This window comes from Myotis yumanensis, unplaced genomic scaffold (assembly GCF_028538775.1).
Source record: "Myotis yumanensis isolate MYYU_CA2020_CCGP unplaced genomic scaffold, mMyoYum1.0.hap1 SCAF_3, whole genome shotgun sequence".
NCBI lineage: Eukaryota > Metazoa > Chordata > Mammalia > Chiroptera > Vespertilionidae > Myotis > Myotis yumanensis.
Window position 1 is genome coordinate 120,980,491 of NW_027223754.1, and position 26,837 is coordinate 121,007,327.

A 26,837-nucleotide genomic window follows, 5' to 3' on the forward strand; every position below is an offset into this window, starting at 1 on the left:
CCTTGCATATGTTTGTACATATCAGCATTATTTTCAGATCATAGATTATTAATGTATCTGGTTCAAAGACATATTGTCCATGGGGACAGTAATTTTTTCTTATTTTAAAGAGAACATAAACATATGGCTTTATGAGTTGTTACACGGTAAACTTTGTTGTTATCACAATTCTGGTCAAGAAATAGAACTTTGTCAGACACTCAAAAGTATCTCCCAATTACAACTTCCCTGACTGTTTTGACCTTTGTAGTAATAACTTCCTTGCATTTTAAAAATAGTTGTATCAGTCAGTCAAATGTACATTCTTAGATACCAAGATTAAGTCCTGCTCACTTAAAATTACTAATGATTATTTTTAGAAAGTATTTTGATGAAGTGCCATTGTACCTCCCACATTTATATCTTAAGTCAGAGATTTACCCATAGAAAAAAATGTAGGCACTGGCTGGTTGGCTTCGTTGTTTAGAGCGTTGTCCCAAGAATATACCAAGGTTGTGGGTTCGATCCTTGGTCAGGGCACATGAGAATCAACCAATGAATGCATAAAAATGTGTAACGACAAATTGATGGTTCTCTCTCTCTCACCACCTCTCTTTCCTTTCCCCTCTCTCAAATCAAAAGATAAAAATTAAATTTAAAAAAATTTTAAAAGTAGGTTCTTTGATGCTTGAAGGACTAGAAAGACTTGATCTTATGACATTAATTGTATTTCAGGGTGTCCTGATGTCAGAAGAAGAAGTGTTTGAACTTGTTCCTGATGATGAGCGACAGTGTTCAGCATGCAAAACCACATGTTTTCTCTCTGCTCTCACGTGCTCCTGTAATCCTGAGCGGCTTGTGTGTTTGTACCATCCAACTGATCTGTGCCCCTGCCCCATGCAGAAGAAATGTCTTAGGTATCCAGAAGTTTCTTGTTAAACTTCCATTACCCTCTTTTAAAACCAAGGATTAATGTTGCTCTTTTTGTAATTCCTTTCCCTTTGTCTGGGCTGGTAATTTCTTATCTATCTACCTTTCTGCTTGAGAACCAGTCCTTTAAAGTTGGCCCTAAACTTGGGCAACTAAAATTAGTTTATCAGTTGATTTCACATCTTTTTTATCTGTGGTTTCTCTGATTTCTCTTTATGTGTACCAAGACCCCATTCCTCTGGCCATTGTACTTTACTTAAGCTGATTGTACTTTAAATTTACTTTCAAGTTGTTGGTTTTTGAAGTTTTTATTTCCATGTTGTTTTGTTTTGTTTTTAGATATCGCTACCCATTAGAGGACCTCCCTTCTCTGCTATATGGTGTGAAAGTCAGGGCACAGTCCTATGACACTTGGGTCAGTCGAGTTACTGAAGCATTATCTGCCAACTTCAACCACAAGAAAGGTTACACTGAAATTGTCATTTTGAAAGAGGCCTTTTTAAATGTGTTTTTCCTCCATTAAGCAAAAATCCTAGGCTTTGTATGAGATTTGAGACTAATGGATTGGTTGATTATAGTCTTAATTTTCTGTTTGAGAATCTTTAAGTGAAAAAGTTGATGTAAAATGGGATAGATGACTAACTTGCAGTAGATATATGTTTTGAAGAGCCATTATTACCAGTAGACCTAACATTAAAGGTTTATTGAGAAAGAAAAATTGCCTTACCTGAGAGACATTATAAGAATTAGGAATATGCTTTTATTGCATTAGTGATGTTCTCTCACAGCTATAGTAGGTTTTTGCTATTAGGTTGATGGTTCACTTAAGAGAGGTTAAGATTTACAAGTGACTTTTTATGTCTATGGTCATAGTATATGGCTTTTTTATTTATTTTTACAGATTTGATTGAATTACGAGTAATGCTGGAAGATGCTGAGGATAGGAAATACCCAGAGAATGATCTCTTTAGAAAACTCAGGGATGCTGTAAAAGAGGCTGAGACCTGTGCTTCTGTGGCTCAACTGCTTCTGAGCAAAAAGCAGAAACACAGGTAAGACTAAGAAGAGTTGAATTCTTTAATGGTTTCCTTTTTTTTTTTTTTTCTTCCCAGAGTAAAAGCCAAAATTTCAACTTGCTTTTGAGGTCCTTCAGCTTTGACCTCTTCTGTCCATGTCCCTCTCTCCTCCAATAATGCCCTAATCTTATCTCCTACTACTTCCTTTCTTGCTTGCTTCATTTTGCAACCCTCTTCCATTTACTGTTCATACACACCAGAAGTGTTCCTGCTTAGTGTCTGCAGAGTGAACCTGTCTTCACTCTGTTTTGAGTTCTCTTCCCCTGATATCCAGATGTCTTGTCTCCATACTTCTTTCAAGTCTTTTTCAGATGTCACATTCTTGTAGAGGCCTTCTCTGACAGCCCTTTATAAAATTGCAGCCTTCTTATGCTTCTGCTTTATTTTTCTCCTAGCCCTGTCACCTCCTGATACACTAATTTTCTTATTGTATTTATTGTCTATCACCTTTCATTCCCAACTAGAATGTATGTTTTTTCATTGCTATATATTTTTTCATTGCTATATTTCTTGTGCTTAGAACAATGCGTGACACACAGTAGCTGTGCAATAAATATTTGTATGTAAGTAAATAAATAATACGGTAGGCTGAAGGCAGATGGCAGCAAAGGGTAACCTTGTGGGATTCAGTGGAAGCTTGTTATTAAGGAGCACAAAAGCATTTGCCCTTGAATTAGTGTAATTCATATGTGTTACATTTTCTGTAGTGTTTCATATTCATCCTAACACATTCTTTGTGTCCGAATGGCTTTCTCTATAGCAATTTACATTGGGTTTTAAATTATTGTGCACCTTTTATCTACCATTTTATCAGAAAACTTTTCTTAGAGACATTGATCAGCAAATCTTCACTTTGCAACCCTCTTGGGTCACTGACTCCCTTAGAAAATCTGTTGAAAGCTTAGGAGCCCCTCCCTCCTTTTTTTTTTTTTAAAGAAAATATACACACAAAATTGTGAATGAGCTTCAGAGGGTTTATTGTTTCCTAAGCCAGGTAAATTGCCCTTGTTCCTCATCTTAAGCTTCTTGAGATAGAGGATTTGGTTTTATCAGTGAACTTAATATTTTACTGTGAAGAACTTATTGAATGTTTAAAATATTTAGTACTTGTAAGATTGGAGGAACTAGAACTTGGAGAGTTGAATCTTTGAGCCATTAACTGTAGAGCTAAAAAACCTAATTTGGAAGTGATCATCACCATTGCAAGTCAAACATAGTATTCTGGGATTGCTTGGGTGAGAATTATAAAGAGATTAGAGGCCCTTTTGATATCAGAATAACTGAATTTTTCTTACTTATGTCTTTTTATTATTTTACATCAGGCAGAGCCCTGATTGTGGGAGGACTCGGACCAAACTGACAGTGGAAGAATTGAAGGCCTTTGTCCAACAACTTTTTAGTCTTCCATGTGTCATCAGCCAAGCTCGACAAGTAAAGGTGAAATATTACATTCTTTAATTGGGTAATATCTTTTGTATTATGGGCTACAATTTTGGGTAAACAGAATAGTGTGTCTAGACTAGTTTTTTGTTCTCTTTTCTTACATAAGTGCTGCTATTTAAGTTTTTTTTAGTGGGCAGTAAGGATCTCTTGGTTTCATTCTTTATTGTAATTCCCACTTTTAAATTCTGGAATTAAAGCTAGTTTAGAATTTTTTTTCTGTATTAAATTTAGGTCAGAAGCCCCATTAAACTTAGATGTAATTGAAATGCAAGAAATTAGTTAAAATAACCTGAATATATCAGTGAATTATTAGTTCATGAGTTTTAAAAAATGAAGAGCTTTGACATTATCAGAGCCCTGATGGTTTAATGACAATGTGAAGTCAAATATATTAAGTAGTATATTTCAAATATATTACTCTGCACAGTTAGTAATCTTTTGATAGTTTGTGGGTTTTTTGTGTGATTTGGCTGTGGGTAGAATATCTAAAATGTTTTTTATCATGGTTAACAACTTGTGAAATCTCATGTCAATAGTGTTTTGTCTTATTCCAGTTTGTAAAAGCATTTTGATAATTAAACATACTTCCTTCCTGAGAGATTTTCTTTTGACTTAAAACAAAATGTTTTTATTGTGGTTTTTTTGTTTGTTTTTTTTTAAGAGAGGAAGGGAGAGGGAGAGAGAGTTAGAAACATCAGTGAGAGAGAAAAATCACTTTGATTGGCTGTTTCCTGCATGTCCCACTGCTGGGGATCAAGCCTGCAACCTGGGCATGTGCCTGATCAGGAATCGAAACGGTGACCTTTTGGTGCTTGACCCAACGCTCATCCACTGAGCCACACTGGGTGGGCCCTGAGAGATTTTCTTCTTTAAACATCTGTGACACTGTATTCTTTGTTTTTCTTAGGTCATTCATAATTCCTTTTCTTTAGTCTTCTTTGTTGATTGTCTTCTCCTTGGTTTGATTTCTGGTTGTGGAGTATATAAGGAGTCTCAGTTCTTTTTTAAATCTTCACCTGAAGATATTTTTTCTATTGATATTTAGAGAGAAGGGAAGCGGGGAGTGGGGCTGATGTGTCTCATATTAGAGACACATCAATTGGTTGTCTCTTGCATGTGCCCTGACTAGGGCCAGGGATCAAGCCAGCAACCCGGACATGTGCCCTGAATGGGAATCAAACCCTGACCTCCTGCTTCATGGGTTGACACTCAACCACTGAGTCATACCGGCTGGGCATTTCAGCCCTTCTTTTATTCTTGGTCGTGATCTCTTCTTATTTGTCCAGTCACATTGATATTAAATATCACCTATATTCAGCTGAGTTCCAAATCTCCAGCTGCCATTCTTTTTTTCCACAGACTTGACTATCCAGTTGCATGTTTTACGCTTCCCTTTGGAAGACTAAAAGGCATCTAAAAGTGCTTTAATGAGTCAAAAATTTTTATTCCTTTATTGCCCTCCTACCCCACATCCAATCTCTAAACAAGTGCTACTATTATCTCCAAAATGAATCCCAAAGTAAACCATTTGTCATTAATCTCATTGCTTAAACTGCTCTAAACCACTAGAATCTGTCCTTTAGATTATGACAACAACCTCTTACCTGATCTCCTTTCTATTCTTGTCCTGACAGTTTATTTTTCCTTTAGTAGCCAGAGTGATCATGTAAAATATAAATCAAATCACATCAGCCCTAGCTGGGTTGGCTCAGTGGATAGAGTGTTGGCCTGTGGACTGAAGGGTCCCAGGTTCAATTCTGGTCAAGGGCACATGCTCCGGTTGCGGGCTCGATCCCCAGTAGGGGTTGTGCAGGAGACAGCCGGTCAGTGATTCTCATCATTGATGTTTCTATCTCTCTCTCCCTCTCCCTTTCTCTTTGAAATCAATAAAAATATATTTAAGAAATTATAAAAATCAAATCATATCACTTCCCCATGGTTAAAATCCTCCACTGATTCTCCAAAATCAAGTAATTGAAATCCAAACTCATAATCTACAAGGCACTATGTAATCTGACCTCTGCTTATTCAACTACATTTATTCTTCAACTACTTTGCTCCCTATCATTCACTTTTGAGCACCAGGCTCATTTCTATTTAAAAGCTATTGCAATTATTATTTGCCCCGCCTGAACTACTCTTTCCCAGCTCTTCATAAGGTTCCCTTATCTACCTTTTCATTTTTATTTTGGTTCATCTGTCTTTCAGACGACCATTGCAAAGTAATATGCTCCCCTTCTGTTCATTCTCTATTGTTGCCCTGTTTTATTTTTATTATTACTATTTTTTATATTTTATTGATTTTTTACAGAGAGGAAGGGAGAGGGATAGAGAGTCAGAAACATCGATGAGAGAGAAACATCGATCAGCTGTCTCCTGCACACCCCCTACTGGGGATGTGCCCGCAACCAAGGTACATGCTCTTGACCGGTATTGAACCTGGGACCCTTCAGTCCGCAGGCTGACACTCTATCCATTGAGCCAAACAGGTCAGGGCTGCCCTATTTTATTTTTATAGCATTTTAAAAAACCCTGACATTTTATTTATGTATCCAGTGACTGGCCACTTATATTGAAATGTATGTTTTTGTAAGACAAGGACTTTTTATGTTTTGTTTAATGCTGTATTTGTTTAGTGCCTGCATTTAAGTCAGAAGTCATTACATATGTTTTAATTAATCATATGTTAAAAGTAGGACTATGTAAGTAATTATAGAGAAGCATATTTATGCCCTTAACTATCATATCCATTTGGTATTATCATGGTGAGATTATTAGATGGTCTAGAATTGATAATTTTGCCTATCAAAACTATGTATTTTATTGCCTATCAGATATGCTTATTACATAAACATTTTTTTTATTATTTTTTTATTTTTTTAATTAAATCTTTATTGTTCAGATTATTACATTTGTTCCTCTTTTTTCCCCCCATAACTCCCCTCCTTCCAGCTCCCACCCCACCCTCCACCCTCACTCCCCACCCACTGTGTTCATCCATAGGTGCATGCATGATTTTTGTCCAGTCACTTCCCGCATCTCCCACACCCCTTTTCCCCCCAAGAATAGTCAGTCTATTCCCTTTCTATGTCCCTGATTCTATTATAATCACCAGTTCATTCTGTACATCAGGTTATTTATTCACTTGATTCTTAGATTCATTTGTTGATAGATGCATGTTTGTTGTTCATAATTTGTATCTTTACCTTTTTCTTCTTCCTCCTCTTCTTAAAGGATACCTTTCAGCATTTCATATAATACTGGTTTGGCGGTGATGAACTCCTTTAGCTTTTCCTTATCTGTGAAGCTCTTTATCTGACCTTCAATTCTGAATGATAGCTTTGCTGGATAAAGTAATCTTGGTTGTAGGTTCTTGGTATTCAGCACTTTGAATATTTCTTGCCATTCCCTTCTGGCCTGCAAAGTTTCTGTTGAGAAATCAGCTGACAGTCGTATGGGTATTCCCTTGTAGGTAATTGAGCCTCTTTCTCTTGCTGCTTTTAAGATTTTCTCTTTGTCTTTTGCTCTTGGCATTTTAATGATGATGTGTCTTGGTGTGGTCCTCTTTGGATTCCTTTTGTTTGGGGTTCTCTGCGCTTCTTGGACCTGTAAGTCCATTTCTTTCTCCAGATGGGGGAAGTTTTCTGCCATTATTTCTTGAAATAGGTTTTCAATATCTTGCTGTCTCTCATCTTCTGGCACTCCAATAATTCTGATATTAGACCGCTTAAAGCTGTCCCAGAGGCTCCTTACACTATCTTCACACTTTCGGATTCTTTTTTCATTTTGCTTTTCCAATTGGGTGTTTTTTGTCGAATCTTTGGTTTGATTATTGTACTCCTCTGGTCTGCTATTGGGTATAATATTCTTTATTTCAGTCCGTGTATGCTTACTTTCTAATTTCTTTATCGTAGCATCGAGGGTCTCATTAGTTTTCGTGAGGCTCTGCACAAATTTATGGCAAGCCCTCAAAATTGCGATTCTTAGCTCCATATCCTCCATTTCTGTCATGTTTTTTTGTCTCCGCATCTTTTATGCTTTCTTGGTGCACCCCCTTGTGGTCTCTGTGCGCAGTCTTGTTCTAGCCAAGCCTTAATTGTTGTAGTTAACACTAGAGGGATTTGACCCCCAGGCCGACTGGCTATAGGAATCAGCTGTATGGAAAACGTCTGTCTTCTGGGGAGGCGCTAATCCAGCCTTTGCCTGAGGCGATCGGCAAATGGCTGTGCGCAGGGTTTGGGCGGGGCGGGCTCAACAGGGCGGGCGGAGGGAGCAGTTATGGCCACGCTCAGTCCCGTTCCCAGAGGCTCTGCTTCTCAGAACCCCGGCAGCCGCTGCAAACCTCGGAGAGAAAGCTGCCCTCAGGTTCCAACTGATGCCGGATAATCCCGCTTCTCCCGTTTGAGTCTGGGTCCCTAGAGACTCGCCCGGATCTGGAGCCCAGAGTCTGAGACTCACTCCCGACAGAAAACGACAACCGCGCCCTCAGCCACCAGCCCGCTTTCGCGCGCACCTCGGTACCTTTGTATTTTCCACACTGCGCCGCCTCTGAGCCTCGATTTGCTGTTCTCTTTCCTTCTAGTTGTAGAGTCTCTCTTCAGCCAGCCTTCCTGTGGTTCTGGGTGATGTCCGTTCAGTCTTTTAGTTGTATTTTTGAAATGGTTGTTTGCTGCAGCGGTCTCCGGTGTTTACCTACGCCGCCATCTTGGTCTCCCTCTTACATAAACATTTTTTATCTTTTATATTTATTTTTATTTTTATTCCTTTGGCCTTTTCAGAATCTGCTGGATGATGTGGAAGAGTTTCATGAACGTGCTCAAGAGGCCATGATGGATGAAACCCCAGATTCTTCTAAACTCCAGATGTTGATAGACATGGGCTCTAGTCTCTATGTGGAGCTACCTGAATTAGCCCGTTTAAAGCAAGAGCTACAGCAGGCTCGATGGTTGGATGAAGTAAGACTGACTCTATCAGATCCACAACAAGTCACTTTGGATGTCATGAAGAAATTGATAGACTCTGGGGTGGGGTTGGCTCCCCACCATGCTGTGGAGAAAGCAATGGCTGAACTACAGGAGCTCCTTACAGTCTCTGAGCGATGGGAAGAAAAGGCTAAGGTCTGCCTACAGGCAAGGTGAACACATATTGGTGACTGTTGCCTCTATAATAACTAAGCCAGATAATAGAATGGGAGGAGGAGCATAAGGGTCTATTTATTTCAATAAATATTTTGTGTCTTCCCTGACCAATCACTAAGTTATCAAATGAGTCTACATATAGACAGTTTGTAATATTGTGTGCATACTATATGCAGAGTACTTTGTTAGGTACTTTAAGTGATACAAAATAGTATTTTGTTTAGAGCCTTCCATTACTGATTTTATAGTTAGGAGCTAAGAAATATAAAGCTCATTGCAGTATGTTATTAACTGAGGGGTACAGAAAAGTGCTATAGGAATTCAAAAGAGGAGAGATCATTGTTAGCTTAGATGATCAAAAGAGAATTTTGAGAGAAATGTAAGAACTGAGAGCCTTGAAAAATGAGTAGGATTGAAGTGGAAGAGGAGGCAAGAGAAATGTCATAAGCTAAGTTTAAGGTATGAGACAAGCGTTAAATGGGCTTTTTTGGAGTGGAGGATTTATGTAGGAAAGTAGTGGGAGATAAGAATCAGACACAAGAACGTTAAGCAGTTGCATTATTGTTGGCATCCCATTGGATTTGTGAGATTTAAGTAAAGCATATTTGACTATATATCAACTAATTTGACTAATGTTCTTTTTTTTTTTTTTTTTTTAATTGGTTTTTTACAGAGAGGAAGGGAGAGAGATAGAGAGTTAGAAACATCGATGAGAGAGAAACATCGATCAGCTGCCTCCTGCACATCTCCCACTGGGGATGTGCTCGCAACCCAGGTACATGCCCTTGACCGGAACCGAACCCGGGACCCTTCAGTCCGCAGGTCGACGCTCTGTCCACTGAGCCAAACCGGTTTCGGCTTGACTAATGTTCTTTGTGAAAGTCTTTTTTCAGCAGCTAAGGTTTATATTTATATAATTTCTACTGTGAATATGAGAAAACTGGGATGCTTAAAAGAGAGATCACATAGTTATTAAATAACACAGCTCAAATTTAAAGCCTTTTCCACTTTATTCTGAAGTCTCCATGTACTTACTGCTATGCCAGCCACTTATTTTGAATGGATTTGTTAGGAAAGCCTTAGATGATTTAATTACCACAGTTCTGCTCTGCCAAAAAAGGCTCCATATATATTGGATATTTTGCTCTCCAGATGCTATGGAAAATACAAACTATATTTATTTATAGCTTTTCCTATCTAAAATATTCCTGTTCCTTCAGATTCATGACACTTCGGGAAGTGGAAGCATATTAAATGGAAAAAGCTAAATGACTTTGGAATGCAAAATTAGGATTTGGTATATCTGATGCAATTGATCATAGTTGAATGAAATTTGTTTATAGTGATCTTTAAAAACTTTATTTTTTCCCATTTTTCTACATTTAATTAGTCACCAAGTTTTAGTGATTTTTGCCTCTACAGTGTCTTTTATATCTTTCTTTAAGTTCCCTGCTCTAAACAGAACCACCATTCTAGTGGGGAGAGACAGTTGAATAGTGAAGGAATGAATGAATTTCAGATATATAGTGTCACAAAGAAAATAAAATTGGTAAAGAAGTAGGGGGTGATGGGGTTGGGGGAATGGTGGGAACTAGAATCTTCCCTTTTCTAACTCTTGTCAAAGTTACCTTTCTGAAACATATTCTTACTATTTTTCATTTCTTAGTACTGGTTAACTACTGACCTTTGTTTTCTTTTTAATTTATTGATTTTTAGAGAGGGGAAAGGAGAGAGAAACATCGATTTGTTGTTCTACTTATTTATACATTCATTGGTTGATTCTTGTACGTGCCCTGATTGAAGATCGAACTCCTAACCTTGGGATATTGGGATGATTCTCTAACCAGCTGAGCTATCCAGCCAGGGTCTGATCATTTTTTTAAATATCTTTCTTCTCTCTCTGCCTCTTAAATAATGACTTTCCTCAATATTCTGGCCTAGACTGCTTCTTTTCTCACTTTGTATACCTCTCTGAAAATTTTTGCTAACTTCTTGGCTCCATTTACCATCTTTATACTGATTAATTCCAAATTCTCATCTATAGATTTTTTTTCATAGATACCATTTGTCTATTAGATAATTCCATTGGATGTTCCTCAAATTCCCATATCCAAAATTGGACACATTAATTCCTTCCCATAATCTCTTCCTTTGTTCTCTGAATTATACTATCTTTCACTCATTTGAACAAGTCAGTACTTTGGAAATTAAGTTTGATCCCTGGGTTCTATTTTCTTATCAAATTCAGTTAACTACGAAGTCATACTGATTCTAATTCCTCAGTTTTTCACTTTCATTCTTTTTTGTTGCTGATCTGGATTGTAGCTGTAGGTCCTGTCTATGAGCTCACCCCTCTCTAATCCATTCTCTACACTGCAACTAGTATTTCCCTAAAATACAGATGACTATTTGACTCCCTTGCTTAAAGCCTTGTTTCCCATTCCCCTTGGGATGAAGTTCAGATTCCTTAACCTGATTTATAAGGCCAGCTATAATCTAGCCCCTTGCTTTAATATCTTGCCTCATATCTTGCCATTCTTCCACTTGTATTCTAACAGTGATTGTCCCTGCCTCCCACCATTGCTTCCTCCAACATGCCATGTTCTTTCTCATCTCTGGACCTTTGCACCTTTTATTCTCCTATGGAACAGCCTTCCTCTCTGCTCATCCCCTGTGGTGTACCTTCACCACCCCCACCCTCCCTCTGGCCCCAGCTTTTCTGACTAACTCCTATTCAAAAAGGATAAGAAAGCTTAGAGGCCACTTCTGGGAATCCTTCCTTCACCTACCAAGTCAATTAGGCCCTCCTATATATCCTGATAGCGTCTTTATTTTCCTGTATCATTGTACTTATAGTGCATCTAACTCATTAATATTCCCCTCCTCCACAAGATTAAAATTTTTCATAAGGCAAGGACGCTGTCACCCTTGTGCATTAATAATCTCCCAGACCTAGCACAGTGCCTAGTGAAATTCATGGCTCTTAAGACCTCTTAATCTGTTTACATCTTTCTTTCCTGCCAAATCCCCCTACTTCTTGGTTTTACTCTTGCTCACCGCCCCCCCAGCCCCAGTCTTCACACCATCTCTGATCTTAAACTAAACTACCAACTCATATTTTAAATCTTTCTCTTTGTCTTTGTTCATTATATTCTTGTGTTTTTTTCCTTTAACCTTTTACTTGCAATATCACAATTCTTCAAGGCTTAACTCAAAGCCCTTCTCAACTCCCATAGGCAGAATTAATCACTCCCTCCCCTATAGTAATTTGTTCTTAGTTCCCAGTACATGCCTATCTTGTATTCCGATTAGTTGAGGATAAAGGTTGGTTTTGTTCATCTTTGTGTAACTAGGTATTATGAATGTAGTTGAATTTAATGTACATAGCCAACATTAATTTCTAGACTATTGTTTCCACATTGCTATTTAATATGCATCTCTGACAGTTTCAGATATTGTGGAGAACTCAGGTAGAGGCAATTTAGTGTAGTGAAGAGCATGGGATTTGAGACATCAGTATTTCAGGTGTACCATTTACTACATGACTTTGGGGAAAATAAATGATCTTTACGTTAAAGGTATCTGTAAAATGGAAATAGTTATTTTGCCTCATTTATAGGATTGTGGTAAGAATTAAATGAAATCATGTATATGAAAATTCTCTACATTCTAAAATGTTATGTAAATGTTGATAGTTGTTTGATTTCTCATGCATCTGCCCTAATTTTTATGTTTTCGTAGACCACGGCACAGCGTGGCAAGTTTAGAAAGCATTGTGAACGAAGCTAAGAACATTCCAGCCTTTCTACCCAATGTGCTGTCCCTGAAAGAAGCCTTACAGAAGGCTCGAGAATGGACAACTAAAGTGGAAGCTATTCAGGTAAGGAGTTTTTTGAATTCTCTTACCATTCAGATAATGCTATTTCACTAGTGAATCCTTAAAACGTTTAATTTTTTAGAATAGATAAAATAAAATAATTACAGTACTTAAAATTCACTTGTTTTTGCAACTGATTTTATAATTCTAAATAAATATTACCGGTTTAAACATTACTTGTCTGTATTGACTCCCTGCTGTAAAAGTTGACAGAATGAAGTAAGTGCTAGTGATAAAAGTTTGCTTGAATACATAATATTTCTTCTGAATTATACAAACCATTAGGGCATGCACAGTACTCAGGATATAAGTGCTCTTTCTTATAGAGCTATACTCAGAGGAAACCAACTCTCTTCTACTGAACTGCTGCACAAAGAAAGAACATATTCTAGGTGTCAAGTTCTAATGACTTCTTTTTTTTACTTCCTTTTCAGTTGACTTTTTTTCTAGGACCTGCTTAGATACCTTTCTATGCTGTTTTTAAAATTATCTCTTACTTCATCAGGAAAGCTCCTCCATTTCACCTTTGACCTATTTCAGCAATTGATTGTCCTTAAATGTCTGATAATCCTTACTTGGCTGTTTATTTATGAAAGAAGGACTTAGTCAGGAAGTACAGGTAGCTTTCTTGGTTCCCTCTAATTTTGAAGGACTTTTCCTCCACCGAGCCCTTTCCTTCAGTGGGAGGACTGACTTGTAGACTGTAAATAAGTGGACAGCTCTGTTCACAGGCAAACTCTTCTTTAGGATACATAGCTTGGGAGCAGGCTCTATCTAGGCTTAGCCAGAAGGTATTCTGTAGTCAAATGGCTATAGTTGGCTACAGAGAGATTAGCAGTAATTAAGGTATTTCTTGACCTATCTGTATCTAGGTTTTATCTTTCAATTAGCTGCCTTTTCTTATTCTAACACCATTCCAATTTAGTTATACCATTTTAATATCTCAGGATGAGAACCTTATTATTCTTTTCCAAAGTTTCCTGCATGTTTATTTTCCCATGTTTCAGTGTAACTTTCAAAATGAATTTGTAGGCAGATGAGTCAGTTAATACATGGGAAATAACCTTTTAAAATATATATTATTGATTTCTGAGAGGAAGGGAGAGAGAGATAGAAACATCAATGAGAGAGAATCATTGATCGGCTGCTTTCTGCATGCCCCCCCCCCCCCCCCCCCCTCACTGAAGATCAAGGGCAACCTGGGCATGTGCCCTTGACCAGAATCAATCCAGGACTCTTCAGTGTGCAGGTGGATGCTCTATCCACTGAGCCAAACCAGCTAGGGTGGGAAATAACCTTTTAATGGAATATCAACATTTAGCACTTAATACTATATCTTTCCTTCATAGCCTCTGAATAGCAATGAATGTTGTGAGATATATACAGTTTCGGAATGCTAACGTGTTTATCTGCTAGGAGATTCATCCAATCTATGATATCACTTTCAATTAATGTCTACAGCCTGCCAACCCACTTCAGGTGTTCTTAATAAGACCCTAGAATGGATTACTTGTTAACTCACATGTTGTGATGATTTAATTATTTAGTGAATTTAAAGTTGTATATAAATTTTAAAAACAATGACATCATTATATGGAAATGTTGAAGCATTGTGGCTTAGAAGGAAAATATCCATTCTCGTGTTTGTATAACATAAAATAGAGGTGGTTATCAGAACTAAAGCAGCGTTTTGTAGTTGTTGGAAAAATTGTGAAAGACTTTGAAACGGGAAAGAGATTACTGGATGTCTTTTCAGTGGAATATTGGATGTTTAGTTCAGTGGTCGGCAAATTATCTTTGATGAAGCTATTTAACAACTCTGTCAATTATTTTAAAATGATAGTGATACAAATGAATTATGTTCATAGAGAAGCAATTACATTTGTCCTTGTATTTGGAACAGTTGATTTCCACACTGTAGAAAAGATCATTCCATTGTCCTGTATGACAGTGGTTGCCAACCGGTGGTCCTCGGACCACTGGTGATCCGTGAGGTCCGAAAGGTTGGCGACTGCTGCTGTGTGATATTAAATATCTGTTTCCATCCATTAGCAAATTCCTTTTCTCATTTCTAATTGCACATATATGTCTGATCTTACATTGTCCTTTGAACTGGTTTTTATATCTAACTGATCCCCTCATTGATTAATAAAATTAAAATCTTTATGACAACATGAATTTACTTAAAATTAAATTTATTGAGGTGATATTAGTTAATATATCATTTCAAGTGTACAATTCTATGCATCATCTGCATGTTGTATTTGCACATACTTTTTAAGAACATTAGTATCTGTTAATTCAAGGGCACAATTACATTTAAAGAATAATATTTAATTAAAAAGGTCACTCTAAACTCCGTAAGTGAATGCAAATTGTGTGAGGATGTACTTTTGTTTTTCAGAGTGGCAGCAACTATGCTTACTTGGAGCAGCTGGAGAGTTTATCTGCTAAAGGGCGTCCTATCCCTGTGCGTCTTGATGCATTGCCCCAGGTAGAATCACAAGTAGCAGCAGCTCGGGCGTGGAGAGAACGGACTGGGCGGACCTTTCTTAAGAAGAATTCTAGCCATACATTGTTACAGGTAAAGAGTAGTTTAATTTTTGGATACATACTTCAATCTCCTTATCAGAAGTAGGTAGTAGTATTGTTTTCATTTTATCTGGTCATGATTATACAAGTGATTCCTATTAGGTAATATTAAATGTTGACCAGAAATCTGGAGCCTATGACAAACTTATTTCTGGTTCCCCCTGTGCTGTGTCAATTAGCCTGGATCTTATCTCTGTTATTAATGGATTCTGTCACTGAAAAGACCTTTCTCAGAAGCACAAATTTAAATACTCATTACCCTTTTCATCTTGAGCATTTAAACATACTAGTTGGTCAATATGGCAGCGCAGGTAAACATGGTACTTGCGTGCTCCCACAACCACATTAAATCACAACTAAACTATAGAACAAACATCATTCAGAACCATCTGAAATTCAGCTGAATGGAAGTCCTACAACTAGGGAATTAAAGAAGCCCCATTGAAACTGTTAGTGGGGCAGAAACACAGAACGGGCTGGTCCCACACCCATGTGTGTCGGATAAAAATCAGGAGGGATATCTTAGCTGCAGAGGTCCCCACTGAGGAACAAGAGGTCCCAACCCACACCAGATCCCCCAGCCAAAGTTCCAATGCTGGAAGAGAAGTCCTCATAACTCCTGGCTATAAAAAACCAGTAGGGATTAAGGCTGAGGGACATAGAGACTGCTGGAGTCCCAGGCAGTTCCTATTAAAGGGCCCTGCACAAGGACTAACTCAGACTCACTTTCTCTGATTGCCAGCATGGGGCAGCAACTTACAGGCTGGAACAGGGAGGAACTGAATTGTTCAGCATCAGGATGAGAGCTAAGGATGAGAGCTAAGGGGACGGGAGCTTTCTCCCAGACAGAAGTGCTGGCAGAGGCCACTGTTCCTTTCATCAGCCCCCCCGCCCCCCGCCGAAAGCTGGCAGGTGAGCACCATATCTGAGACTCCCATCAGCCTGGCTCACAATGTTTGCCCCACCCTGGTGATTCCCTGAGGCCCCACCCATCTTTTGGTCCCACCCAAGCTGTTTCTTTAAAAAAAAAAAAAAAAGTTTATTGATGGATTGAGAGAGAGAAAGAGAGAGAAACACACACATCAGTTTGTTATTCTACTTATTTATGCATTCATTGGTTGATTCTTATATGTGCCCTGACTAGGAATCTAACCCAAAACCTTGGCATATCGGGATGATGCTGTAACCAACTGAGCTACCTGGCCAGGGCCTGAACTGTTTCCAGTTGCTTTTCCATATGAATGGCCATCTTAGCTCATGTTTCAGATTTTCATGCTTCAGAATTTCCCAAAACAAGCAGCATCTGTCCCTCAGTAAGCTGCACACCTCTCACTAAGTTGGCCCCAGGCATAGTGGCAGTTAGCCTTGGGTCACAGCTTGGAGGGCACTTCCAAACTCAGCACAAGTAGCAACCGTCTGTAGATTGCTTTGTAGCTCATACCTGGTGGCCTTTGTAGTTCATGCCCCAGGCAGAGCACAGGCGGCAGCTGATCTTGGTTTGCACCTCCCTGAAGGTCCCAGAGCCAGTGCACCCAGTGGCAGCTTTTAGAACACATCGAAGCACTATCATCCAACCACCTCAATGAGCAACAAACTCTAGAGGTGGACTCAGCAGGCACCAGACCCCTGCTGAAGTAAGTCCTACTCTGTGTAGTTGGCCTCTGCATAGCTGATCCTCCATGGTGGCTGGAGGCTAGTGGTCAGTGGTTACAGCCAGTCCTTTCAGCTGATCCATCTGAGGATAAGTCCCTCTCATTGATGTGCCAACAGCAATCAAGACTTAACTACTACAGGGGTTGTGTACAGCCTACACGGGGAATGCACCTCAAGTGTCTAGCTTGGGTGTTCGGGGTGGCTGTGCCACTGGACTCTAGAGCAGTGGTTGCCAACCTGTGGTCCACGGACCACTGGTGGTCTGTGAGGTCCGAAAGGTTGGCAACTGCTGCTCTAGAGAATACCTACTACATTAGGCTACTCTTCCAAGCCTGGGAGATGTAGCAGCTCTACCTAATACATAGAAACAACCCCCCCACCACACAAGGGCTAAATGCTGCCACATGCTTGAGCTCAGAGAAAGTTTGTCTCATTTTGGAGGCTGTCATAATGAGACAAAGAAACATCCCAAATGAAAGAACAGAACAAAACTCCAGAAAAAGAGCTAAACAAAATGGAGATAAGCAATCTACTAGATTCATAGTTCAAAATACTGGTTATAAGGATGCTCAATGAACTTAGTGAGAACCTCAACAGCATAAAATAGGACCAGTCAGAAATGAAGTATACACTAACTGAAATGAATAATTTACAAGGAATGAACAGTAGAGTAGATGAAGCTGAAAATCACATCAGCAATTAGAATATAAGGAAGCCAAAGAGACTCAATCAGAACAGCAAAAAGAAAAAGTACAAAGAATGAGGATAGTATAAGGAGCCTCTGGGACAACTTCAAGTGTACCAACATTTCCATGGGAAATGAGAAGAGAGAGAGCAAGAAATTGAAACCTGTTTTAAAACATAATGACAGAAAACTTGCCTAACTTGGTGAAGGAAATAGATACAAGTCCAGGAAATGTAGAGTTCCAAATAAGATGAATCCAAAGAGGCCCACACCAAGATATATCATAATTAAAACGCAAAAGCTTAAAGACAAAGAGAGAATCTTAAGAGCAGCAAGAGAAAAGTAGTTAGTTACCTACAACAGAGCTGATTTCTCAACAGAAACTTTGCAGTTCAGAAGGGATTGGCAAGAAATATTCAAAGTGATAAAAAGCAAGGACCTACAACAAAGATTACTATACCTAGCAAAGCTAATCAAAGGACAGATAAAGAACTTTTTATACAAGAGAAAGCTAAAGAAGCTCATCACCACCAAACCAGTTTTATATGAAATGTTAAAGGGTCAAAAAGAAGAAGAAAGGTCAAGAAGAAGAAGAAGAGGAGGAAGAGGAAGGCAATAAATACATTTCTATAAACATTTGAATATAACAAAACAAAAGTGAGTAAGTAGAACACAAATAGACTCATAGATACAGAGAACGTTTTGGCAGTTCCCAGCTGGGAAGGGGATTGGGAGAATGGGTTACAAAGGTGAAGGCATTAAGAAGTACAAATGGACTTCTTCTTTTCCCACAAAACACCAAATGGCGGATGACGCTGGTGCTGCAGGAGGGCCCGGAGGCCCCGGAATAGGGGGTCGAGGTGGCTTCCGTGGAGGATTTGGCAGTGGCATTCCGGGCAGGGGCCGAGGCCGCAGAGCTCGTGGAGTAAAGGCCGAGGACAAGGAGTGGATCCCTGTCAGCAAGCTGGGCTGCCTGGTCAAGGACATGAAAATCAAATCCCTAGAAGAAATCTATCTATTCTTGCCCATCAAGGAATCTGAGATCATTGACTTTTTCTCGGGGGCATCCCTCAAGGATGAAGTCTTGAAGATCATGCCTGTGCAAAAGCAGACAAGTGCTGGCCAGAGGACCCAGTTCAAGGCATTTGTGGCCATTGGGGACTACAATGGACATGTTGGTCTGGGTGTGAAGTGCTCAAAGGAAGTAGCCACTGCCATCCGAGGAGCCATTATCCTGGCCAAGCTCTCTATTGTGCCAGTGCAGCGAGGCTACTGGGGAAACAAGATCGGCAAACCCTACACCGTACCTTGCAAGGTGACTGGCCGCTGTGTCTCTGTACTGTTGCGCTTCATCCCTGCCCCCAGGGGTCCGGCCATTATCTCGGCCCTTGTGCCTAAGAAGTTGCTGATGATGGCCGGTATTGATGACTGCTACACCTCAGCCAGGGGCTACACTGACACCCTGGGCAACTTTGCCAAGGCCACCTTTGATGCCATCTCTAAGACCTACAGCTATCACCCCAGATCTCTGGAAAGAGACTGTGTTCACCAAGTCTCCCTATCAGGAATTCACTGACCATCTTGTAAAGACCCACATCAGAGTTTCTGTGCAGAGGACCCAGGCTCCAGCTGTGGCCACCACATAATATTATACAAGAAAAATAAAGTGAGTTAAGCTAAAAAAAAAGTACAAATGCACATATAGACCAATGGAACAGAACAGACAACCCAGAAATCTACCCAAGCCATTATGCTCAATTAATATTTGACAAAAGAGGCAAGAGCATACAGTGGAGTTAAGACAGTCCCTTCAATAAAAGGTGTTGGGAAAATTGAACAGATACATGCAAAAAAATAAAAAGAGACCACCAACTTACACCATACACAAAAATAAACTCAAAATGGATAAAGGACTTAAATGTAAAACGGGAAACCATAAAAATCTTAGAAGAATCCATAGGCAGCAAAATACCAGACATATGTCGTAGCAATGTCTTTACCAATATAGCTCCTAGGACAATGGAAACTCAGGAGAAAATAAACAAATGGGACTACATCACAAGAAAAAGCTTCTGCACAGCAAAAGAAACCATCAGCAAAACAGCAAGAAAGCCCACTGCATGGGAGAACATATTTGCCAATGTTATCTCTGATAAGGGTTTAATCTCCAAAATTTATAGGAAACTCATACAATTTAACAAAAGGAAGATAATCCAATAAAAAAAATGGGCAAAGGACCTAAATAGTCATTTTTCGAAATAGGACATACAGAAGGCCAAGAGACATGAGAACATGCTCAAAGTCACTAATCATCTGAGAGATGCAAATCAAAACAGCAATGAGGTACCATCTCACACCTGTCAGAATGGCTATCATCAACAAATCAACAAACGACAGGTTCTGGCGAGGATGCGGAGAAAAAGGAACCCTTGTGCACACACTGCTGGCAGGAATGCAGACTGGTGCAGCCACTGTGGAAAACAGTATGGAGTTTCCTCAAAAAATTAAAAATGGAACTTCCATTTGACCCAGTAATCCCACTTCTAGTAACATATCCCAGGAAAACAGAAACACCAGTGAGAAAGGATATATGCACCCCTATGGTCATAGCAGCACAGTTTACAATAGCTAAGATTTGGAAACAGCATAAGTGCCCATCAGCAGATGAGTGGATTAAAAAACGGTGGTACATCTACACAATAGAATACTACGCTGCTATAAAAAAGAAGGAATTCTTACCTTTTGCAACAGCATGGATGGAACTGGAGCGCATTATGCCAAGCAAACTAAGCCAGTCAGAGAAAGATAAATATCACTCATTTGTGGAATATAATGAACAACATAAACTGATGAACAAAAATAGAACCAGAGACATAGAAGCATCGAACAGACTGTCCAGTCTATGAGGGAAGGCAGGGGGTGTGGAGGTAAGAGATCAACCAAAGGACTTGTATGCATGCATATGAGTATAACCAGTGGACACAGACAGAAGGGGGATAAGGGCATGTGCTGGGGGGTGGGAGTGGCCAGGGAGAGGTCAATTGGGCAAAAAGGAGACTCATGTAATACTTTAAACAATAAAGAATTTAAATTAAAAAAATGATTATTTCAGAATATTCATGGGGATGTAATGTATAGTATAGGGAATAAAGTCAATAATATCTAATAGTTCTGTATCGTGTCAGATGGGTTCAAGATTTATCAGGATGATCACTTAGTAAGTTATATAATGTCTAATTACTGGGATGTATACCTGAAATTAATATAGTAATGTATGTCAACCATAATTGAAAATTAAAAAATGATAAAATAAATAAATAGTAGTTAAGGGCATAGGCGTTGAAATATGATAGTTTCATGTTTGAGGACTGGCTCCCTAATTACTAACCCTGTGTCCTTGGGCAAGTTGTTTCCTTTCTGAGCCTCAGTTTTCCCGTTTGTAAAATATAGACCAGGGGTCCTCAAACTACGGCCTGCGGGCCACATGCAAATACAAATGTTGTATTTGTTCCCATTTTGTTTTTTTACTTCAAAATAAGATATGTGCAGTGTGCATAGGAATTTGTTCATAGTTTTTTTTTAAACTATAGTCCGGCCGGCCCTCCAACGGTCTGAGGGACAGTGAACTGGCCCCCTGTTTAAAAAGTTTGAGGACCCCTGATATAGACAATACCTATTTCAGAGGACTGTTATGAGAATTGAATTAGGTAATGTGTGTTAAGCCCTTAAGAAAGTGCCCAGGACTTGGTGAGTAGTCAATAAATGGTTCCTTTTATTATTTTCAGTTTTAAGAATTTTTTTTTTTAAACCAGAGCTCAGTATTTGGTTTTATTTTTGTAGGTGCTAAGTCCCCGAACTGACATTGGTATATATGGGAGTGGTAAAAACAGAAGGAAAAAAGTAAAAGAACTAATAGAAAAAGAAAAAGAAAAGGATCTGGACCATGAGCCTCTGAGTGATTTGGAGGAAGGATTGGAGGAAACCAGAGATACAGCCATGGTGGTAAGAAATTATGATATGCATTTTGACTTTGTATGGTGAATACAAAATTCTGTGAAGATATTAGTGCATTAACTGTTTTTATTTTTATATACTTTCTCTGGCTTTATGGTTATATATATTTCAAATATTTTTAAAATATTTATAATCAAAGTATATAAAAAATTTACTATACTGTTCTCTCCCTAAAATTTTTTCTATATCATTCTTTATTGTTGTCTTAATAGTTTAATATTTTATCAAATTTTCTAATATTTACTGATCATTTTTCTGATATTGAACATTTGGTTGTTATTAAGTGTTTACTATTATGGATACTAATAAAGTGAACTTCTTTGTATATAGCTTTTTGTTTTTTTAAAAAAATATATTTTTATTGATTTCAGAGAAAAAGGGAGAGGGTGAGAGAGAGATAGAAACATCAATGAGGAGAGAGAATCGTTGATTGGCTGCCTCCTGCACGCCCCCTACTGGGGATCGAGCCTGCAGCCTGGGCTTGTGTACCTGACCAGAATCGAACCTGGGACCCTTCAGTCCGCAGGCGGACACTCTATCCACTGAGCCAAACTGGCTAGGCGCTTTTTCCTTTTACAAGTTCTTTTCCTACACTTGACTCTTAGGAATGGGATTACTGGGTTAGAATTTAATGGCTTAATACTATTGTGCTTTTCAAAGGAATTGTATCAGCTTACTGATATCTGCTGCTGTTTAAAACATCTTCCTTCTCTCAGTAGCATTCAACAGTATAGTCAGTGCTCAATAGAATATTTGTAGGTAATTAGGTGAAGGCATTAAGAAGTACAAATTGGTTATTATAGGATAGTCATGGGAATGTAATGTACAATATAGTGGTGGTTTTTGTTTTGTTTTGTTTGTTTTTGGATTTTGTTTGAGAGTAGGAGGAATGTTGTTAAGATTACTAGGAGCCTGAGGAAAGAGAAAAAATAAAAATGAATTTGGTCAATATGTAGTAAGGAGTTGCATATGGCTGTTACTGCCTACAAATGATCCTGTGTTGTTTTTTTCTTCCCCATTTTAGTTTTCAATTACAGTTTGCATTCAACATTATTTTATACTAGTTTCAGGTGTACTGCATAGTGGTTAGATAATTATATACTTTACAAAGTGTTCCCCCCAATAGTTCAGGTACCCACCTGATACCATAAATAGTTATTACAATATTGTTGCCAAATGATTGTGTTTTGAGGCCAGCAGAAATGATTCCTCATTAGGGAGCCTGCCCAACAGGTCATCTTACCAGGCAAATAGAATAGGAAATTATTTCTAAACTAGAGGCCTGATACACGAAATTCATGCAAGAGAGGCCTTACTTCTCCCGGCTGCTGGCACTGGCTTCCCTCTGGCACCCCAGACCCGGGCTTCCCTCACAGCTCCGGCTTTGTCCGGTAGGTCGTCCGGAAGGACGTCTGGTCTAATTAGCATATTATACTTTTATTATTATAGATGGTTTCAATACTATAAAAGTTTTAAAAGAAAATCTACTGACAGTATTTGTGATAATTAAATGTTATTTGCTTTCATTTACTTTTTTGAAATGAGCTGCATAAAATTTTGTTATAATTGGTCATCAGGCTGTGTTACTCTACTATTACATAAGTTGGAGAGGCCTTCTAGAAATAAATAAAAATTGATTTGTATAGAACTTCCTCCCACGGGATAAATTGCTAGTGGATGGGAAGCTAGTATTTATTGAGTGTTTACCTTGTGCCAGGCACCAAGTTAAGCATTTTGATGTATTATCTTATTTAATCCTTAAAACAACAAAATGAGTTTGGTGGTATCCTCATTTTTCAGAAAATTGAGATTCAGAAAACTTGTGCCCCAGATCAACAGTATATAAGTACAAGAGCCAAGCTTCATACTTAGGGTCGCTTGACTTCAAGGCATACTGTCTACTGCACCCTACAGAGTAATTCAAAGTACTCTACTGATGAAATTGTCAAATATAGTAGCATTTTGCCCATTTCACACAGGAATGTTTACATGGAAACTGTCACACTGCCCCACATTTTACGAAATGATTAACAACTGATTTTTTTTTTTTAAAGGACAATGCTTTGTTATTATGAGGCCCCAACTTGGAGATGATCCCTCAGCCTTAAGGATTTGGTATTTTTGGAGTATTTTGCAGTGACTCCTTTCTTTTAAATGTTCTTTGTGTACAGGTGGCAGTTTTCAAAGAACGCGAGCAAAAAGAGATTGAAGCCATGCATTCCCTCAGAGCAGCCAATCTAGCGAAGATGACAATGGTGGACCGCATAGAAGAAGTAAAATTTTGCATTTGCCGCAAGACAGCCAGTGGATTTATGCTGCAGTGTGAGCTCTGCAAAGACTGGTTCCATAATAGCTGTGTTCCCCTGCCTAAGTCAAGTACCCAGAAAAAAGGGTCTAGTTGGCAGGCTAAGGAAGTAAAATTCCTTTGCCCTCTTTGTATGCGCTCTCGAAGGCCAAGGCTAGAGACTATTCTGTCACTCCTAGTATCCCTTCAGAAGTTGCCTGTACGGTTGCCTGAAGGAGAAGCCCTACAGTGTTTGACAGAACGTGCTATGAGTTGGCAGGATAGAGCCCGGCAGGCTCTAGCCACAGATGAACTGTCTTCTGCCCTGGCCAAACTATCTGTGTTGAGCCAGCGTATGGTGGAGCAGGCAGCTCGAGAAAAAACTGAAAAGATCATCAGTGCAGAACTCCAAAAAGCAGCTGCCAATCCAGACTTACAGGCAAGTTTAGGATTTTCTTTTTTTATTTCATGAGATAATGATTGTCAGTGTGTAAGTACTAAATCAAATCTACCTTACCAGTTGATTAGGAAGACAACAGTAAGTTGCCAGCAGTTAGATTATCTATAACATCTTCTTTCTATATACACCTATAGGATTTTGAATATATAACTAAGTCATTTTAGTGAAAAATTACTTGGAAATATTATTCAGGTGGACCTTGGTATCATAGGCAAATAATTTGCTCTGTACTAACTGGTGAACTCTGTTTAGCCACTTTGCAAGTTCATTACATTTTGGTAGTCATAATCACATATTACCCATGTTTATTCAGTGTGTCTCTCTGTTCATCCTGAAATTATTTGTTGTTTAGGGACACTTACCTACTTTCCAACAGTCTGCTTTTAACCGGGTGGTGAGCAGCGTATCTTCTTCCCCTCGACAAACAGTGGATTATGATGATGAAGAAACAGATTCTGATGAAGACATTCGGGAGACATATGGCTATGACATGAAGGTAATTACATGGTCAGGTGTATGGGTACATATCTGATCACTGGGTTTGTTTAAAAAGATGTTTGAGGCTTAAGAGTAGAAGAGAAAGCTAGTAATCTATTTATCTTGAGTTTATGGTGATAGCATTTTTTTCAAAGCTCCAAAAAAATATAGATTGATGAACTAACAGGTTTTTTGTTTTTTTTAAGAGTGGAATTTTAAACTTTATTTTTCTCACCATGTAACTCCTTAGGTCTTAAGAGGGACTAGCAAAATTATTCTTTTAGTTACTGAAAGCTTTCATGGCTGATTTAGTATTTTTTCTTTGATTGTTAACATCTATCTAGTTATTTTTTAAAAATTTCATTGTATCTTGCTTTGAGTACTTTGCTTTAGTCTCTCATCTGGATGGTGCTAGATTGAATATCATAGTCAGAGATGGGTTACACTTGGGCTTATGGTTTGAATTTGTAGTTACAGTTGCAGTTAGAATATATTATTTGCCCTTAATATGATTATTTTGATAATGATACCACACTGGTGATGAAGAGAAAGTTTTGGCAAGTTTGTTTTGTGTTGGATTTTATTGGCCTTTTATTGTTATTTCGTGTCAGGCCCAAATCCTTGTCTTTTACCTAGTAATATTATTTGTTATTCTATTTACAGTCTGTGCCTATAACCAGGGAGTTTGTACTCTTTTATATGAAAACCTAGGGTGCAATCTTTTCCATACTCTTTAACTATCTTTTTTTGGTCTTTTCAGCATGCAAATCAGGTAGGTAAGCTCATTCTTAGAGCAATGAATATCATCAGCATTGAATTCCCAGGATATAAATTAAAACCATCCATCATAGATGATTGTAAATTATTTGCTGGAAATATTTTTCAAGATAAAAATGGATCCAGAGGCCCTAGCCTGGTCGCTTGGTTGCTTGGAGCATTATCCTGTACACCAAAAAGGTTGTGGGTTCGATTCCTGGTCAGGGCCCATACCTAAGTTGTGGGTTCGATATCCAGTTGGAGCAAGTATGGGAGGCAACTGATGGATATTTCTCTCCCACATCAATGTCTCTCCCTTTTCCTTTCCCACTCCCTCTCTCCATTTCCCTCTCTCTTCCTCTCAAGTCAAACATATCCTCAGATGAGGATTTAAAAAGCAATGGATTCAGGGGATGTTTTAATGAGGAAATTTATAGTTATATGAAATAGACGAGAAAAGTTGAAACTTGAATTACCCTATTAAAATAAGGTTCTGAGTACCTTGAAGTTACCCTGAAGTTAATGACCATCTTTGTTTGTATAGGATGACCAGGAGCAGCTATAAGGAAATGCAGCCCATGCCACATATAAGTTAGTTACTTAATACTAGAATTGCTTGTTTGCCATAACTTACAGGCCTCCAATACTTGGGTTATCTTTCTAGCACATTAATAATCAACCACTACTATAGAATTGCTAAATAGGATGGGCTTTGCTTGGAAGTAGATTGTTGATACGATTGTAAGCAGTAGTCCTTTTCTGTAAAATTTATATGTGTGTCTCAGCCTAGTTTCTTTTTTGATCCGGGGGTATTGGCAACGTGAAAAATAAAATTATGGATTTTACAGTGTTAGTAATGTGTTTGATAGCTTGAAGACTGGAAGAATGGTGGCAAGACTTAATGGTAATTCAAAATAAAAGTTACCTGGATGTAGGTATTTTTGCATTAAAAAAAATTATATACTCTTGAGTATTCTCCCATAGAACAAACACTCAGTGTAATGAAAATTATATTTGACAATTTATTTGCATTTGGCTTGGTGATTTTTCCCTTTGATATCCCCTGATTATGTCTCCATGAATTCATCCTTAAAATAGGTTGAATTTAATGTCTTTACTTAAGGAAGAGTCCCATACTGGTTTAGGAAGAAGAGTACATAATTATATAGAAAAATCAAATCAGTCATTTGATCTTATTGTAGTACTTAAATGTTTAAAACAGATGATTTATGCTTTGCATTGTTTACTTCGTTTTGTATGTAACTTTCTGTTATCACCACTAAAATACTCTGAGCAGCAATTCAAGAATTTTATTACTTAGGAAATATATATTTAATGAAGCAATATGTCAGATCTTTTGTGATTGTGTCTCAGATAACTTTCTTTCAGATATTCGTATAATTATTCCCTTTTAAGGCATATTCTTTACCTTTACTGAAACTTTTTATTCATATTATAGTTTGTATTTTACAA

At 38.4% G+C, this 26,837-nt stretch overlaps 1 protein-coding gene and 1 pseudogene across 3 annotated transcripts in view; both read left to right on the forward strand.

Annotated features, from left to right (window-relative positions):
- The window catches only part of KDM5A (lysine demethylase 5A), a 107,241-nt gene that overhangs the window by 52,519 nt on the left and 27,885 nt on the right, over positions 1–26,837 (forward strand). For all 3 annotated transcript variants that reach the window (XM_070409511.1, XM_070409509.1, XM_070409510.1), the window contains 10 exons: positions 715–896; positions 1,249–1,373; positions 1,811–1,961; positions 3,308–3,422; positions 8,207–8,562; positions 12,308–12,446; positions 14,848–15,027; positions 21,214–21,375; positions 23,559–24,110; positions 24,484–24,627. In XM_070409511.1, coding sequence (XP_070265612.1) covers positions 715–896; positions 1,249–1,373; positions 1,811–1,961; positions 3,308–3,422; positions 8,207–8,562; positions 12,308–12,446; positions 14,848–15,027; positions 21,214–21,375; positions 23,559–24,110; positions 24,484–24,627 — 2,106 coding nt within the window. The remainder of the gene's footprint in view (positions 1–714; positions 897–1,248; positions 1,374–1,810; positions 1,962–3,307; positions 3,423–8,206; positions 8,563–12,307; positions 12,447–14,847; positions 15,028–21,213; positions 21,376–23,558; positions 24,111–24,483; positions 24,628–26,837) is intronic.
- LOC139006813 (small ribosomal subunit protein uS5 pseudogene) lies at positions 17,066–20,423 on the forward strand (annotated as a pseudogene).